General features: G+C 40.1%; 1 protein-coding gene and 1 long non-coding RNA gene across 3 annotated transcripts in view; both read left to right on the top strand.

Annotated features, from left to right (window-relative positions):
• The window catches only part of LOC133539116 (uncharacterized), a 1,110,877-nt gene that overhangs the window by 1,046,392 nt on the left and 45,880 nt on the right, over positions 1 to 18,605 (top strand). The gene's annotated exons all lie outside the window — the stretch shown is intronic.
• The window catches only part of si:dkey-27h10.2 (uncharacterized), a 46,153-nt gene continuing 45,356 nt past the window's right edge, over positions 17,809 to 18,605 (top strand). The window contains exon 1 of one of the 2 annotated variants that reach the window (XM_061881202.1): positions 17,809 to 18,003. In XM_061881202.1, the coding sequence (XP_061737186.1) occupies positions 17,970 to 18,003 (34 nt within the window). In that variant the 5' untranslated portion in view covers positions 17,809 to 17,969. The remainder of the gene's footprint in view (positions 18,004 to 18,605) is intronic. The other variant, XM_061881203.1, reaches the window with a different exon arrangement.

Raw genomic sequence — 18,605 nt, 5'->3', positions numbered from 1 at the left:
TTCATAAAATTGCCCAAATTTCAAGCTTTCCTTGTAAAATTCTGACTGTTAGAGAAAAATTCCAACTTTTATCAGAATATTGCACAAATGTTCAGTTTTTCTTCTAAAATGTTGACTTGCCTTGAGTAAAAGTACGACTTTTATTATAATACTGGCAAAAAAAAAACAAGCTTTACTTGTGAAATTGTGACCTACTTCTTGCAAAATTCCAACTCATTTTTCACAACAAGCTTTTTTATATTTGCATAGTATGTATAATTATAAATGTTGTAAATGTCTAGAAAGGCTGGTCCTAAAGAGGTAGGCATTTTTTTCTCAGGTCTCAAGAAGGAAAGAAATACAAGAGTGTGTGTGTGTGTGTGTGTGTGTGTGTGTGTGTGTGTGTGTGTGTGTGTGTGTAAGGCAAAGTAATTACAGATGATATAGGGCCAAAAGGGAGGAAATTGATTAAAGAAAATGAGTGACCAGGAAGTATGTCAAGGATTTTGTTTTCCCCTTCAATTAAAGTGAAACGTCTCAGTGGTGGAGGGGAAAAAAACATGGCGGGGCGATGGGGGGTAACTCTGAAGGTGATGTTGATGGATGGACTCGCCGCAGCAAAGGAGAGGAGGGACACATCCATCTACTTCATAGCTCAGTTCTATGATGTCATCAAAGTTCAAAAGAAGAAGAGCCCCTTCACTAACCTCCTTTAGAGTAAACCTCCATCACAGAGTAAAGTTGGGACAGCGGACTCTGCTCCTGCACGCCACGTTGGGCTTTACGGCCTGGAAGATCCACAAGTGTGCCTTCACAATCTCATTCTTGTGTTTCCACCCAACTTCAACAAACAAACAAACGTAGAAGAAACACACAACAACAAGAACACTCACTGCCTCTCTCTTTAAACTCTTATTTGTCTTCATTTGGCAGATTGTATGAATGTCAATCACCTGTCAAACTCAAAGCCCATGGGTCAAATCCGACCCGCCAGATCATTTCACATCTCTCTAAAAAAAAATGACAATCAATTTTATCAAAACAAAAAAAAAGGTCTATCCATCCATCCATCCATCTTCTTCCGCTTATCCGAGGTCGGGTCGCGGGGGCAGCAGCCTAAGCAGGGAAGCCCAGACTTCCCTCTCCCCAGCCACTTCGTCTAGCTCTTCCCGGGGGATCCCAAGGCGTTCCCAACGTGTCCTGGGTCTTCCCCGTGGCCTCCTACCGGTTGGACGTGCCCTAAACACCTCCCTCGGGAGGCGTTCGGGTGGCATCCTGACCAGATGCCCGAACCACCTCATCTGGCTCCTCTCGATGTGAAGGAGCAGCGGCTTTACTTTGAGTTCCTCCCGGATGGCAGAGCTTCTCACCCTATCTCTAAGGGAGAGACCCGCCACCCGGCGGAGGAAACTCATTTGGGCCGCTTGTACCCGTGATCTTATCCTTTCGGTCATGACCCAAAGCTCATGACCATAGGTGAGGATGGGAACGTAGATCGACCGGTAAATTGAGAGCTTTGCCTTCCGGCTCAGCTCCTTCTTCACCACAACGGATCGGTACAACGTCCGCATTACTGAAGACGCCGCACCGATCCGCCTGTCGATCTCACCATCCACTCTTCCCCCACTCGTGAACAAGACTCCTAGGTACTTGAACTCCTCCACTTGGGGCAGGGTCTCCTCCCCAACCCGGAGATGGCACTCCACCCTTTTCCGGGAGAGAACCATGGACTCGGACTTGGAGGTGCTGATTCTCATTCCGGTCGCTTCACACTCGGCTGCGAACCGATCCAGTGAGAGCTGAAGATCCTGGCCAGATGAAGCCAACAGGACCACATCATCTGCAAAAAGCAGAGACCTAATCCCGCGGCCACCAAACCGGAACCCCTCAAGGCCTTGACTGCGCCTAGAAATTCTGTCCATAAAAGTTATGAACAGAATCGGTGACAAAGGGCTATCTGTTTTTCTTTTCCTACAAAATTAACATGATCCAAGTCTGCAGATTCCATAATTTGTTCCAAAGGTTATATGACAATACAGATTCATGTACCCATCCCTGGATGTAACAACTTGTTGGTTCTAGAATTCACTGTTAAACTGAAATACTTATATTACTTTATGTAAATAAATATATATGTGTTATACTTGTATAGTGCCATCTACCTTTTTTAAGGAACTCAAAGCGCTTTGACACTATTTCCACATTCACACACACATTCACACACTGATGGAGGGAGCTGCCATGCAAGGCCCTAACCAGCACCCATCAGGAGCAAGGGTGAAGTGTCTTGCTCAAGGACACAACGGCTGTGACTAGGATGGTAGAAGGTGGGGATTGAACCAGGAACCGTAAGGTTGCTGGCACAGCCACTCTCCCAACTGCACCACGCCGTCCCCTTATAATAATAATTATAATATTTTATCGGAAGCATTAAATAATGCTTCTACTGCTCACTAGTGTTACCAAATCTGAGTTACTGTGCAGAAATATTGGGAAATAACTACAAAGGTTTACTTCATTCATTCAGTTAGAATAATACATCATGTTGGATGGAGAGAACCTACAAACCATTTATTAATTCAATCAAAAATACTGAAATCCCACGCATGTGTGATGTATCATGTTGTATGCATGCATGTGTGATGTATCATGTTGTATGCATGCATGTGTGATGTATCATGTTGTATGCATGCATGTGTGATGTATCATGTTGTATGCATGCATGTGTGATGTATCATGTTGTATGCATGCATGTGTGATGCATCATGTTGTATGCATGCATGTGTGATGTATCGTGTTGTATGCATGCATGTGTGATGTATCGTGTTGTATGCATGCATGTGTGATGTATCGTGTTGTATGCATGCATGTGTGATGTATCATGTTGTATGCATGCATGTGTGATGTATCATGTTGTATGCATGCATGTGTGATGCATCATGTTGTATGCATGCATGTGTGATGTATCATGTTGTATGCATGCATGTGTGATGTATCGTGTTGTATGCATGCATGTGTGATGTATCATGTTGTATGCATGCATGTGTGATGTATCATGTTGTATGCATGCATGTGTGATGTATCGTGTTGTATGCATGCATGTGTGATGTATCATGTTGTATGCATGCATGTGTGATGTATCATGTTGTATGCATGCATGTGTGATGTATCATGTTGTATGCATGCATGTGTGATGTATCATGTTGTGTGCATGCATGTGTGATGTATCATGTTGTATGCATGCATGTGTGATGTATCATGTTGTATGCATGCATGTGTGATGTATCATGTTGTATGCATGCATGTGTGATGTATCATGTTGTATGCATGCATGTGTGATGTATCATGTTGTATGCATGCATGTGTGATGTATCATGTTGTATGCATGCATGTGTGATGTATCATGTTGTATGCATGCATGTGTGATGTATCGTGTTGTATGCATGCATGTGTGATGTATCGTGTTGTATGCATGCATGTGTGATGTATCATGTTGTATGCATGCATGTGTGATGTATCATGTTGTATGCATGCATGTGTGATGTATCATGTTGTATGCATGCATGTGTGATGTATCATGTTGTATGCATGCATGTGTGATGTATCATGTTGTATGCATGCATGTGTGATGTATCATGTAGGCATGCATGTGTGATGTATCATGTTGTATGCATGCATGTGTGATGTATCATGTTGTATGCATGCATGTGTGATGTATCATGTTGTATGCATGCATGTGTGATGTATCATGTTGTATGCATGCATGTGTGATGTATCATGTTGTGTGCATGCATGTGTGATGTATCATGTTGTATGCATGCATGTGTGATGTATCATGATGTATGCATGCATGTGTGATGTATCATGTTGTATGCATGCATGTGTGATGCATCATGTTGTATGCATGCATGTGTGATGTATCGTGTTGTATGCATGCATGTGTGATGTATCGTGTTGTATGCATGCATGTGTGATGTATCATGTTGTATGCATGCATGTGTGATGTATCGTGTTGTATGCATGCATGTGTGATGTATCGTGTTGTATGCATGCATGTGTGATGTATCATGTTGTATGCATGCATGTGTGATGTATCATGTTGTGTGCATGCATGTGTGATGTATCATGTTGTATGCATGCATGTGTGATGTATCATGTTGTATGCATGCATGTGTGATGTATCATGTTGTATGCATGCATGTGTGATGTATCATGTTGTATGCATGCATGTGTGATGTATCGTGTTGTATGCATGCATGTGTGATGTATCGTGTTGTATGCATGCATGTGTGATGTATCATGTTGTATGCATGCATGTGTGATGTATCATGTTGTATGCATGCATGTGTGATGTATCATGTTGTATGCATGCATGTGTGATGTATCATGTTGTATGCTTGCATGTGTGATGTATCATGTTGTATGCATGCATGTGTGATGTATCATGTTGTATGCATGCATGTGTGATGTATCATGTTGTATGCATGCATGTGTGATGTATCGTGTTGTATGCATGCATGTGTGATGTATCGTGTTGTATGCATGCATGTGTGATGTATCGTGTTGTATGCATGCATGTGTGATGTATCATGATGTATGCATGCATGTGTGATGTATCATGTTGTATGCATGCATGTGTGATGCATCATGTTGTATGCATGCATGTGTGATGTATCGTGTTGTGTGCATGCATGTGTGATGTATCATGTTGTATGCATGCATGTGTGATGTATCATGTTGTATGCATGCATGTGTGATGTATCGTGTTGTGTGCATGCATGTGTGATGTATCATGTTGTATGCATGCATGTGTGATGTATCATGTTGTATGCATGCATGTGTGATGTATCATGTAGGCATGCATGTGTGATGTATCATGTTGTATGCATGCATGTGTGATGTATCATGTTGTATGCATGCATGTGTGATGTATCATGTTGTATGCATGCATGTGTGATGTATCATGTTGTATGCATGCATGTGTGATGTATCATGTTGTGTGCATGCATGTGTGATGTATCATGTTGTATGCATGCATGTGTGATGTATCATGATGTATGCATGCATGTGTGATGTATCATGTTGTATGCATGCATGTGTGATGCATCATGTTGTATGCATGCATGTGTGATGTATCGTGTTGTATGCATGCATGTGTGATGTATCGTGTTGTATGCATGCATGTGTGATGTATCATGTTGTATGCATGCATGTGTGATGTATCGTGTTGTATGCATGCATGTGTGATGTATCGTGTTGTATGCATGCATGTGTGATGTATCATGTTGTATGCATGCATGTGTGATGTATCATGTTGTGTGCATGCATGTGTGATGTATCATGTTGTATGCATGCATGTGTGATGTATCATGTTGTATGCATGCATGTGTGATGTATCATGTTGTATGCATGCATGTGTGATGTATCATGTTGTATGCATGCATGTGTGATGTATCGTGTTGTATGCATGCATGTGTGATGTATCGTGTTGTATGCATGCATGTGTGATGTATCATGTTGTATGCATGCATGTGTGATGTATCATGTTGTATGCATGCATGTGTGATGTATCATGTTGTATGCATGCATGTGTGATGTATCATGTTGTATGCTTGCATGTGTGATGTATCATGTTGTATGCATGCATGTGTGATGTATCATGTTGTATGCATGCATGTGTGATGTATCATGTTGTATGCATGCATGTGTGATGTATCGTGTTGTATGCATGCATGTGTGATGTATCGTGTTGTATGCATGCATGTGTGATGTATCGTGTTGTATGCATGCATGTGTGATGTATCATGATGTATGCATGCATGTGTGATGTATCATGTTGTATGCATGCATGTGTGATGCATCATGTTGTATGCATGCATGTGTGATGTATCGTGTTGTATGCATGCATGTGTGATGTATCGTGTTGTATGCATGCATGTGTGATGTATCATGTTGTATGCATGCATGTGTGATGTATCGTGTTGTATGCATGCATGTGTGATGTATCGTGTTGTATGCATGCATGTGTGATGTATCATGTTGTATGCATGCATGTGTGATGTATCATGTTGTATGCATGCATGTGTGATGTATCATGTTGTATGCATGCATGTGTGATGCATCATGTTGTATGCATGCATGTGTGATGTATCATGTTGTATGCATGCATGTGTGATGTATCATGTTGTATGCATGCATGTGTGATGTATCGTGTTGTATGCATGCATGTGTGATGTATCGTGTTGTATGCATGCATGTGTGATGCATCGTGTTGTATGCATGCATGTGTGATGCATCATGTTGTATGCATGCATGTGTGATGTATCATGTTGTATGCATGCATGTGTGATGTATCATGTTGTATGCATGCATGTGTGATGTATCATGTTGTATGCATGCATGTGTGATGTATCATGTTGTATGCATGCATGTGTGATGTATCATGTAGGCATGCATGTGTGATGTATCATGTTGTATGCATGCATGTGTGATGCATCATGTTGTATGCATGCATGTGTGATGCATCATGTTGTATGCATGCATGTGTGATGTATCATGTTGTATGCATGCATGTGTCATGTATCGTGTTGTATGCATGCATGTGTGATGTATCGTGTTGTATGCATGCATGTGTGATGTATCGTGTTGTATGCATGCATGTGTGATGTATCATGTTGTATGCATGCATGTGTGATGTATCATGTTGTATGCATGCATGTGTGATGTATCATGTTGTATGCATGCATGTGTGATGTATCATGTTGTATGCATGCATGTGTGATGTATCATGTTGTATGCATGCATGTGTGATGTATCATGTTGTATGCATGCATGTGTGATGTATCATGTTGTATGCATGCATGTGTGATGCATCATGTTGTATGCATGCATGTGTGATGTATCATGTTGTATGCATGCATGTGTGATGTATCATGTTGTATGCATGCATGTGTGATGTATCGTGTTGTATGCATGCATGTGTGATGTATCGTGTTGTATGCATGCATGTGTGATGCATCGTGTTGTATGCATGCATGTGTGATGCATCATGTTGTATGCATGCATGTGTGATGTATCATGTTGTATGCATGCATGTGTGATGTATCATGTTGTATGCATGCATGTGTGATGTATCATGTTGTATGCATGCATGTGTGATGTATCATGTTGTATGCATGCATGTGTGATGTATCATGTAGGCATGCATGTGTGATGTATCATGTTGTATGCATGCATGTGTGATGCATCATGTTGTATGCATGCATGTGTGATGCATCATGTTGTATGCATGCATGTGTGATGTATCATGTTGTATGCATGCATGTGTCATGTATCGTGTTGTATGCATGCATGTGTGATGTATCGTGTTGTATGCATGCATGTGTGATGTATCGTGTTGTATGCATGCATGTGTGATGTATCATGTTGTATGCATGCATGTGTGATGTATCATGTTGTATGCATGCATGTGTGATGTATCATGTTGTATGCATGCATGTGTGATGTATCATGTTGTATGCATGCATGTGTGATGTATCATGTTGTATGCATGCATGTGTGATGTATCATGTTGTATGCATGCATGTGTGATGTATCATGTTGTATGCATGCATGTGTGATGTATCATGTTGTATGCATGCATGTGTGATGTATCATGTTGTATGCATGCATGTGTGATGTATCATGTTGTATGCATGCATGTGTGATGTATCATGTTGTATGCATGCATGTGTGATGTATCATGTTGTATGCATGCATGTGTGATGTATCATGTTGTATGCATGCATGTGTGATGTATCATGTTGTATGCATGCATGTGTGATGTATCGTGTTGTATGCATGCATGTGTGATGTATCGTGTTGTATGCATGCATGTGTGATGTATCATGTTGTATGCATGCATGTGTGATGTATCGTGTTGTATGCGTGCATGTGTGATGTATCATGTTGTATGCGTGCATGTGTGATGTATCATGTTGTATGCATGCATGTGTGATGTATCGTGTTGTATGCATGCATGTGTGATGTATCGTGTTGTATGCATGCATGTGTGATGTAACATGTTGTATGCATGCATGTGTGATGTATCATGTTGTATGCATGCATGTGTGATGTATCACGTTGTATGCATGCATGTGTGATGTATCACGTTGTATGCATGCATGTGTGATGTATCATGTTGTATGCATGCATGTGTGATGTATCATGTTGTATGCATGCATGTGTGATGTATCATGTTGTATGCATGCATGTGTGATGTATCACGTTGTATGCATGCATGTGTGATGTATCATGTTGTATGCATGCATGTGTGATGTATCATGTTGTATGCATGCATGTGTGATGTATCACGTTGTATGCATGCATGTTCCAAATAAAGTCAAACTCAATAATGTATTTTGATCTTTGATCTCACCTGACTTGACAAGCTCCTGTCAATAGTGGAGGTGATAAAGTGATAAAGTGACAAAGTGACAAAGTGATAAAGTGACAAAGTAACAAAGTGACCTCCATGATCTTCTCAGCATCTTCAAGTTCAGACAACTGGTCAGCCGGCACTTTCAGAGCTGGACTTCTGTGTTTTCCACCCTGACCAGCGACATGGTCAGAAGGCACAAAATCCCAGTTTTAATCGGCGATGTGGGTGTGATTGCTTTAAATGTGTAATTGTTGTGAAGTGTTCCTGGAAGGCCAACGTGAGTTACAGTGAAAAAGGGGCGTGGCGCGGCAGCGAAGAAGAAGAAGAAGAAGAAAACAGCTTGTCAGTGTGCTTGAACAGCAAAATAGCATTTTGTGGGTGGGGCTGGGCCTCCACAGATGTTGCATTCAGGGCCACTCCAAACGTGCTCCAGGCCCCGACACAATTCAGACGCCTTTTGTGCGCTGAAGGAGAGAAACTCAGCCCGCTGTTTACTGCTCCACCACCTCCGCCTCCTCCTCCTCCTCCTCATGTTAGCGGGCGGAACAATTGGGGAGGGTCTTGCCCAGAGCCGGGGCGGTGTGGCAGGTCAACAGAATGGGCTGTGAATCCTCTGCCTCTGAATCCTCCGGGTGGGTGGTCCGGCTCTTTGCTGGCTCACACACACAGACTCTCATACTCCTCCTCCCTTCACTTCTTCTTCTCTTCTCCATTAGCTCCTCCAGCGATGCTCCGACTTGGCCCGCCGCTGTTGCCTGACGCCGGGCATGATAGGCGATAAGTGCCCCCAGGGAACAAGCATGGATGAGGGTCTTTATTCAGCACTAGGGGGTTAACAACCACTTGGGTGTCCTCTGTTTTTTTTTTTTTCAACTTGTGGCGCCCCCTTTGGTGTGTTCTTGGAAAGACATGCTTGTCGGGCTGGGCGATTTGGCCTTTAATGAATATCTCCATATTTTTAGACCATGTCACGATACACCATATATATCTCCATATTTGGCCTTAGCCTTGAATGAACACTTGATGCATATAATGACAGCAGTATGATGATTCTATGTGTCTACATTCAAACATTCTTCTTCATACTGCATTTATATATGCTACTTTTAAACTTTCATGCAGTCCATCCATCCATCCATTTCCTACCATTAATCAATTGAGCAAAAGTGTATTTATATAACAGTTATTAAGCAGTGGCACAAACATTCATGTCATTTCAAAACAGAAAGTGCAAGATTGTCAGAGACATTTTAAAATAAGCTATGACTGCACTTTTGTGCATGATGTCACTAAGATAATATAACAAATTATTATTATCATTATTTTTTTTTTATATAGCACTTCTGTCTAGTGCAGGGGTCGGCAACCCGGGGCTCTGGAGCCGCATGCTGCTCGTTAGCGCCGCCTTAGTGACTCTCTGGAGCTTTTTCAAAAATATATGAAAAATGAAAATGAGGGGAAAAACATATTTTTTGTTTTAATTTGGTTTCTGTAGGAGGACAAACATGACACAAACCTCCCTAATTGCTATGAAGCACATTGTTTATATTAAACATGCTTCACTGATTCCAGTATTTGGTGAGAGCTGTTTTGTCCTGTTCATAACTTTTATGGACAGAATTTCTAGGCGCAGTCAAGGCGTTGAGGGGTTCTGGTTTGGTGACCGCAGGATTAGGTCTCTGCTTTTTGCAGACGATGTGGTCCTGATGGCTTCATCTGGCCGGGATCTTCAGCTCTCGCTGGATCGGTTCGCAGCCGAGTGTGAAGCGGCCGGAATGAGAATCAGCACCTCCAAGTCCGAGCCCATGGTTCTCGCCCGGAAAAGGGTGGAGTGCCATCTCCGGGTTGGGGAGGAGACCCTGCCCCAAGTGGAGGAGTTCAAGTACCTAGGAGTCTTGTTCACGAGTGAGGGAAGAGTGGATCGTGAGATCGACAGGCGGATCGGTGCGGCGTCTTCAGTCATGCGGACATTGTATCGATCCATTGTGGTGAAGAAGGAGCTGAGCCGGAAGGCAAAGCTCTCAATTTACCGGTCGATCTACGTTCCCATCCTCACCTATGGTCATGAGCTTTGGGTCATGACCGAAAGGACAAGATCACGGGTACAAGCGGCCCAAATGAGTTTCCTCCGCCGTGTGGTGGGTCTCTCCCTTAGAGATAGGGTGAGAAGCTCTGCCATCCGAGAGGAACTCAAAGTAAAGCCGCTGCTCCTTCACATCGAGAGGAGCCAGATGAGGTGGTTCGGGCATCTGGTCAGGATGCCACCTGAACACCTCCCTAGGGAGGTGTTTAGGGCACGTCCAACCGGTAGGAGGCCACGGGGAAGACCCAGGACACGTTGGGAAGACTATGTCTCCCGGCTGGCCTGGGAACGCCTCGGAATCCCCCGGGAAGAGCTAGACGAAGTGGCTGGGGAGAGGGAAGTCTGGGTTTCCCTGCTTAGGCTGTTGCCCCCGCGACCCGACCTCGGATAAGCGGAAGATGATGGATGGATAAATGGATGTTTTGTCCCACTCATTTTAGCGGTTTACCTGCTTAGGCTGTTGCCCCCGCGACCCGACCTCGGATAAGCGGAAGATGATGGATGGATGGATGTTTTGTCCTACTCATTTTAGCGGTCCTTGAACTCACCGTGGTTTGTTTACATGCATAACTTTCTCCAACGTGATTTATGCCACTTCTTTTTCCGTCTCATTTTGTCAACCAAACTGAATGAATGCACAAAGGTGAGTTTTGTTGATGTTATTGACGTGTGTGAAATGCTAATCAGACTTATTTGGTCCCTGCATGACTGCAAGCTAATCGATGCTAACATGCTATTTAGGCTAGCTGTATGTACATATTGCATCATTATGTCTCATTTGTAGCTATATTTGAGCTCATTTAGTTTCCTTTAAGTCCTCATAATTCAATTTATATCTCATGACACACTATCTGTATGTAATCTGGTTTTTAATTTGTTGCGGCTCCAGACATATTTGTTTTTGTAATTTTGGTCCAATATTGCTCTTTCAACATTTTGGGTTGCCGACACCTGCACTAGTGACTCAAAGCGCTTTACATTGTGGAACCCAATATCTAAGTTACATTTTTAAAGCAGTGTGGGTGCCACTAGGAGCAGGTGGGTAAAGTGTCTTGCCCAAGGACACAACGGCAGTGACAAGGATGGCGGAAGCAGGGATCGAACCTGGAACCCTCAAGTTGCTGGCACGGCCACTCTACCAATCAAGCTATACCGCCCCAAAACAACACTAAATTTAAGCGCACTTTTTTGTACAGAACGCCACTACAATAGTTTAAAACAAATAAAGTGCACTTTTGTGCATGATGTCACACAAGATATTTCAATAACTGTCAAATAAAAATGAGCTGCATGACAGGAAATCAAATAGTGTATGTCCTTCACTATGTGGTAGGTTCATGCGGACGTTATCTCCTTCTGTTGTTGACTACTTTTGTCATAAGGTGTTGATGTGGAAATGGAAGACGGCAGACTGAATTGGGTCAGTGCTGGTTGCTTTGGCATTTTGTTGGCAGTTTCAAGCACTCTTCATTCTCTAGCAGGTGGCTTTTCAAATGATGCTACAAATTTTTGCAGCAACGCTTTTGCCGCATACTTGACATATTACGGTTGTCTGTTCAACATCAATCAATCAATCAATGTTTATTTATATAGCCCCAAATCACAAATGTCTCAAAGGACTGCACAAATCATTACGACTACAACATCCTCGGAAGAACCCACAAAAGGGCAAGGAATCTTCCCACTTGAAGCCAAACCACCGCCGGACGATGGACCCCCTGCTGTTTTTTCTTGGGAATTAATTCTTCATCCATTTGTTAGCAGATTTGCACCCCTTCTTTCTCGTATTACCACTCGCACCGGTACGTTTGCACCACTAGCATCAAAGCTAACATTACACACGCCACTACCTCTCTGCTCCGCGAGGCCGTATGACGTTGCACGCGCGACAGCATGTGACGTATGTAAGAAGGTGCGCTTGTTTTATGTTTCTGTGAGAAGGAGAGACAAGAGAGTGAGAAGAGCCTGTAGTGTAATGCCCGCAGCTAAAAGCAACTGCGTGAGAACGTATACTCCAATACTCACAAAATAGTCATTTCCAACATCGCACAGAGACAAACCCGCGATACATCGAGTATTGTATTCCATATATCGCCCAGCCCTACAAGCTAGCATATACAGCAGTGGTTCTCAAATGTGGGGTACGCCTACCCCTGGGGGTACTTGAAGGTATGCCAAGGGGTACGTGAGATTTTTCAAAAACATTCTAAAAATAGCAACAATTCAAAAATCTTTTATAAATACATTTAATGAATAATACTTCAACAAAATATGAATGTAAGTTCATAAAGTGTGAAAAGAAATACAACAATGCAATATTCAGTGTTGACAACTAGATTTTTTTGTGGACATGTTCCATAAATTTTGATGTTAAAGATGTCTTTTTTTGTGAAGAAATGTTTAGAAGTAAGTTGATGAATCCAGATGGATCTCTATTACAATCCCCAAAGAGGGCACTTTAAGTTGATGATTACTTCTATGTGGAGAAATCTGTATTTATAATTGAATCACTTTCAACAAGTTTTTAGTTATTTTTATATCTTTTTTCCAAATAGTTCAAGAAAGACCACTACAAAAGAGCAAAATTTTGCACTGTTATACAATTTAATAAATCAGTAACTGATGACATAGTGTTGTATTTTACTTCTTTATCTCTGTTTTGCAACCAAAAATGCTTTGCTCTGATTAGGGGGTACTTGAATTAAAAAAATGTTCACAAGGGGTACATGACTGAAAAAAGGTGGAGAACCACTAATATAGACAGACAACATTCACACTCACATTCACACACTAGGGCCAATTTAGTTCCGCCCGATTGTAGCTGACCCCCCGCGACCCCAAAAGGGAATAAGCGGTAGAAAATGGATGGATGGAACCACTAATATATAGAATACAGATATCCTCAGAAACTGCCCGATGACTTATGGAACTGAGGTTCCCCTGCTTGACGGCAGCCATGTTTTTAACAAATCTTGCTGAAATGTTATACTCCTGTCCCCGAAAGGTGGTTTCAGCTAAACACTTAAAAGCAGGAGTGTCAAACTTGTTTTTGCTGAGGGCCACATCGCAGTTACGGCTGCCCAAAGAGGGTTGATTGATTGATAGATACTTTTATTAGTAGATTGCACAGTACAGTACATATTCCGTACAATTGACCACTAAATAGTAACACCCCAATAAGTTTTTCAACTTGTTTAAGTCGGGGTCCACGTTAATCAATTCCGGGCCATTTGTAACGGTAAAAATATGTGTGTGTAAATGTCTAAAAATGTGCCTGATGATATTGTTACATAACTGTGCTTTTGATTATTAAGGCCCGAGCAGCAGGCACCGAAAGGGTCCTATTAAATTCATTATTATTCTATGCATTTCAACGCCCTTTTGAGGCGTTGAAATGCAAGAAACATGCAAGAAAACTCCCCAAATTTTGCTGGCACGTCAGGTTCGACGAAAAATTGGATATTTTGGTCACTAAGATTGAACTTTAAAATGTTCTCCAAAGCACCTCCTTTAATCATAAATCATTTTTTTTGCATATACCGTCAAACTTGGACTTGGACTTGGATTGTTTCTTCGACGCAAAGGATGATTGGCATGAGCCAGGCGTCAATGAAGGTACATTTTTATTTATATTCTAACAAAACTACAAAAAAGCAAACAAGGGGCGCTCACAAGGAGGTACGACTACTAGGCTACAAAATACAAACATGAAACAAAAACACTTGCACTGTGGCATGAAAAAAAAAAACTAGCACTGAGTCAGAAATACAAAACTTACGTGGCGTGGACAAAAACGAACAGCATAGCAAGGCATGAAGTAGATGAAGAACATGGGTGTATGCAGGTAGGTAAAGTTGCCAACACGAAGAGCAGAAACAGAATGTCTTAAATAGCAGTGACATCATCGATGATTGTACAGGTGCATGACATGACAGCTGAAACTAATGAGTTGCTATGGAAACAAAGAGGTGCCAAAGCCGGAAACAAGTGTCCAAAAAACAAAACTGAACATGACAAAAAAAAAACATGATCCATAGGCGTGACATACACAATGTTTTTTGCGGTGAAATTCTGTCAACTGAGCTGCCAATTTGTTTGGATTTTTTTACCGTAAAGTCTACGGTTGTTGTTTTTAACAGTGCATAACTGTAAATGGAACAATGGTACTTATGTTTTTTACGGTAAAATTCTGGCAACTGAGATGGAATCTTTTTAACTGTAAAATCTATTGACATTTTTTTCACAATGCAAAATTGGATGGATGCTTTGAAATCATAAGCCAAACAGATATTTAAGTATTTATTATTATTTCATATACAGTAGAGGCCAAAAGTTTGGACACACCTTCTCATTCAATGCGTTTTCTTTATTTTCATGACTATTTACATTGTAGATTGTCACATCAAAACTATGAATGAAGACATGTGGAGTTATGTACTTAACAAAACAAGGTGAAATAACTGAAAACATGTTTTATATTCTAGTTTCTTCAAAATAGCCACCTTTTGCTCTGATTAATGCTTTGCACACTCTTGGCATTCTCTCCATGAGCTTCAAGAGGTAGTCACTTGAAATGGTTTTCACTTCAAAGGTGTCATAGTTTTGATGCCTTCAGTGACAATCTACAATGTAAATAGTCATGAAAATAAAGAAAACGCATTGAAATGAGAAAGTGGGCCCAAACTTTTGGCCTGTACTAATACAAATATATATATATATATGTATATATATATATATATATATATATATATATATATATATATATATATATATATATATATATATTGTATTCGCAGCATTATTAGATCATATTAAAGTTGTGAAGATATGCAACTGCATGTAATATTTTCCATCAAGACGGAGAAAGATAAAATACTTTAACAACACATTTTATTATCTGGCTTTTGCGAGGCACGTAAAGTGATGTGGCGGACCAGATCTGGGCCCAGGGGCCATGAGTTTGACACCTGTGTCCGAAAATGTCTGTGTTTTTTTTTAGTAGCGCACAACAAAGCTGTGTGAGAAATTTCAAGTCAATCTGATTAATGGGGTTTAATTAAAGCGCCACAATGTGGTGTATTCGTCTGAATAACAAACGCACATTGTTTTGGAAAATGTTCACCCAAACAACCATGTGGGGACACTTTCCATTTTGCTAACTTTTTATTTGCAACAAATTGCAGCCAAGGAAGCATATTTGGAAACCTGGCAGGAGAAGACAGCACACTGGAACTATGTCATTTTTCCCAACCAATCAGCATATTTCATAGATATTTTAAATATATATTTTGTATGTTTGTTTGATTGTGTCCACTAAATGGTTCTCAATTGACCTACCTGCCTAAATAAAATATAAATATCTTAAACATGAATACATGAAAGAATTGAGACATATGTCATTGTTTCAAATATATAGTTTGAATACATAAAAAATATAAAAACAAAAACATGTATTTTTCTTGGTATAAAATGTCACATTTTATTGTCAATTTTGTGTTTGGTCTTTTCCAGCATATTAAACTTTACTGTAAAACAGTGGTTGTCCTTCCTTACCCTAAATCACAGTGACATCTAGTGAGCAGAACACAGTACTGGCGCCAATAAGTCAACTGAAAACATATATTAAAAAAAAGGCTTTGGAATGTAAATAAAATCGTTTAAAAGTGAAAACCCAGAAAAAGTAAGTCCATCCATCCATTCTATTTCTACTGCTAATAATAATATTGCAACTGTGGTAGTGAAGTAGATTTAAAGTGTACGGTACAGAACATTATATATATATATATATATATATATATATATATATATATATATATATATATATATATATATATATATATATATATATATATATATATATATATATATATATATATATATACTGTTTAATGTTGCACTTTTTATATGTAGAAGAAAAGTTTTGTCATTTTATTTAATCCGAGCAACAACTTGAGGCAGTTTAATGTGGATTAACGTGGGCAGAATTATTATAGTGTTCCCAGTGTTAAAAGGATAAAGCCATTGTTTACAAATTTGGTAAATAAATAACCCAAAAATGTATATTTTGTTGTTTTCTTACTGTGCCGAAAATTAGCCGAACCGTTACCTCCAAACCAAGGTATGTACCGAACCAAAATGTTTGTGTACCGTTACACACCCTAGTATATACATGTATATATATATATATATATATATATATATATATATATATATATATATATATATATATATATATATATATATATATATATGTTTTTTTGGTTGACGGATAGTGTGCACAATGCATTAACCACAAGTAATGGATGAGTGCACCAGATTCCCAAAGCCCAAAAAAAGTCTGCGGGCTATAGAGCTTTTTCCGTTCGGGCTCCAGTACTCTGGAATGCCCTCCCGGTAACAGTTCGAGATGCCACCTCAGTAGAAACATTTAAGTCCCACCTTAAAACTCATTTGTATACTCTAGCCTTTAAATAGACTCCCTTTTTAGACCAGTTGATCTGCCGTTTCTTTTCTTTTTCTTCTATGTCCCACTCTCCCTTGTGGAGGGGGTCCGGTCCGATCCGGTGGCCATGTACTGCTTGCCTGTGTATCGGCTGGGGACATCTCTGCGCTGCTGATCCGCCTCCGCTTGGGATGGTTTCCTGCTGGCTCCGCTATGAACGGGACTCTCGCTGCTGTGTTGGATCCGCTTTGGACTGGACTCTCGCGACTGTGTTGGATCCATTGTGGATTGAACTTTCACAGTATCATGTTAGACCCGCTCGACATCCATTGCTTTCCTCCTCTCTAAGGTTCTCATAGTCATCATTGTCACCGACGTCCCACTGGGTCATTATTGTCACCGATGTCCCACTGGGTGTGAGTTTTCCTTGCCCTTATGTGGGCCTACCGAGGATGTCGTAGTGGTTTGTGCAGCCCTTTGAGACACTATTGATTTAGGGCTATATAAGTAAACATTGACTGATTGATTGATTTAGTTAACAGCTAATAGTAAATGGGTTATACTTGTATAGCGCTTTTCTACCTTTTTTAAGGAACTCAAAGCACTTTGACACTATTTCCACATTCATACACACACATTCACACACTATCCATGAGTAATCCTCAATTTGACACCACGTGACATACAATAAATATACATGGGAGAAAAGAAAATGACACAACTACTAACGACAATAAGATGAGACATAGAACCTCAACATATAGAAAAGTCGATATTACAGAATGCATGCTCAGACTTCATGGAGGGCTGAATGTTGATCATGTATTGTTTTGCAGTTGAGATATGTGTCTGAAGAAATACTGTACAGTGTTTCCTTGCACTTGCATCATTTTGAGCAACAGGCTTGCATCCTGTCTGTGTTCAGAGAGCTGGATCCTCTTTTTGAGTTCCTTTTGTGTCGCAGCTTGGTTTTCAGACTTCTAAGATACATATCAATATTGTCATTATTCCTTGTATTTTTTCTAAATACTTTCTACAAAGGCACAATGCTAGCGTTTGGTCCGTCTTTCTTCACCCTGGGTAAGATTTTTTTGTGTGTAAAGTGACTTCATCATACCGCTCGCTTTTCAAAATGATAGTGAAGTAAAGCCTACTTTTTAAAATAATTCAAATGTTGTAGAATGTAACTATTAAATGGGATTTTCTTTCGTTTATTTCAAGTTCTATATAAAGGAGGAATACATTCACAGATATAATGTAGGTAAAACATCAATCGATAACAATCTCAGTGTAAATTGTATGGTATCAAATGCAACTCATAATTAAATAGCTAAATTAAATATTAAAATGCTCATAGATCATTGAAATAATTATCAAATAACATATATGTATTATAAAGTATTTTTAGGGTAGCATATTGACATTTCTAAATATATTGTGTATTATTTAGGTGTTTAAAGTTTGTCATTGTGGATTATTCCACTTTTTAACAATACTTTTTTTCATGCGGCATAATTTACACATAAAATAGCAGCAATGTCAAAAAATACTTCAAAAATAATTTTCCTATGTAGTATTTCCTAAATTACTGGTGTACTATCGAGATGTTAGTATAAAATCTGATTATATTTGCAAAACTGTGGCTATATACAGATATATATACTGTACATACTGAGTTTGTT

Source organism: Nerophis ophidion, linkage group LG20, assembly GCF_033978795.1.
Source record: "Nerophis ophidion isolate RoL-2023_Sa linkage group LG20, RoL_Noph_v1.0, whole genome shotgun sequence".
Lineage (NCBI taxonomy): Eukaryota > Metazoa > Chordata > Actinopteri > Syngnathiformes > Syngnathidae > Nerophis > Nerophis ophidion.
This window is presented reverse-complemented; position numbering and strand designations above follow the sequence as displayed.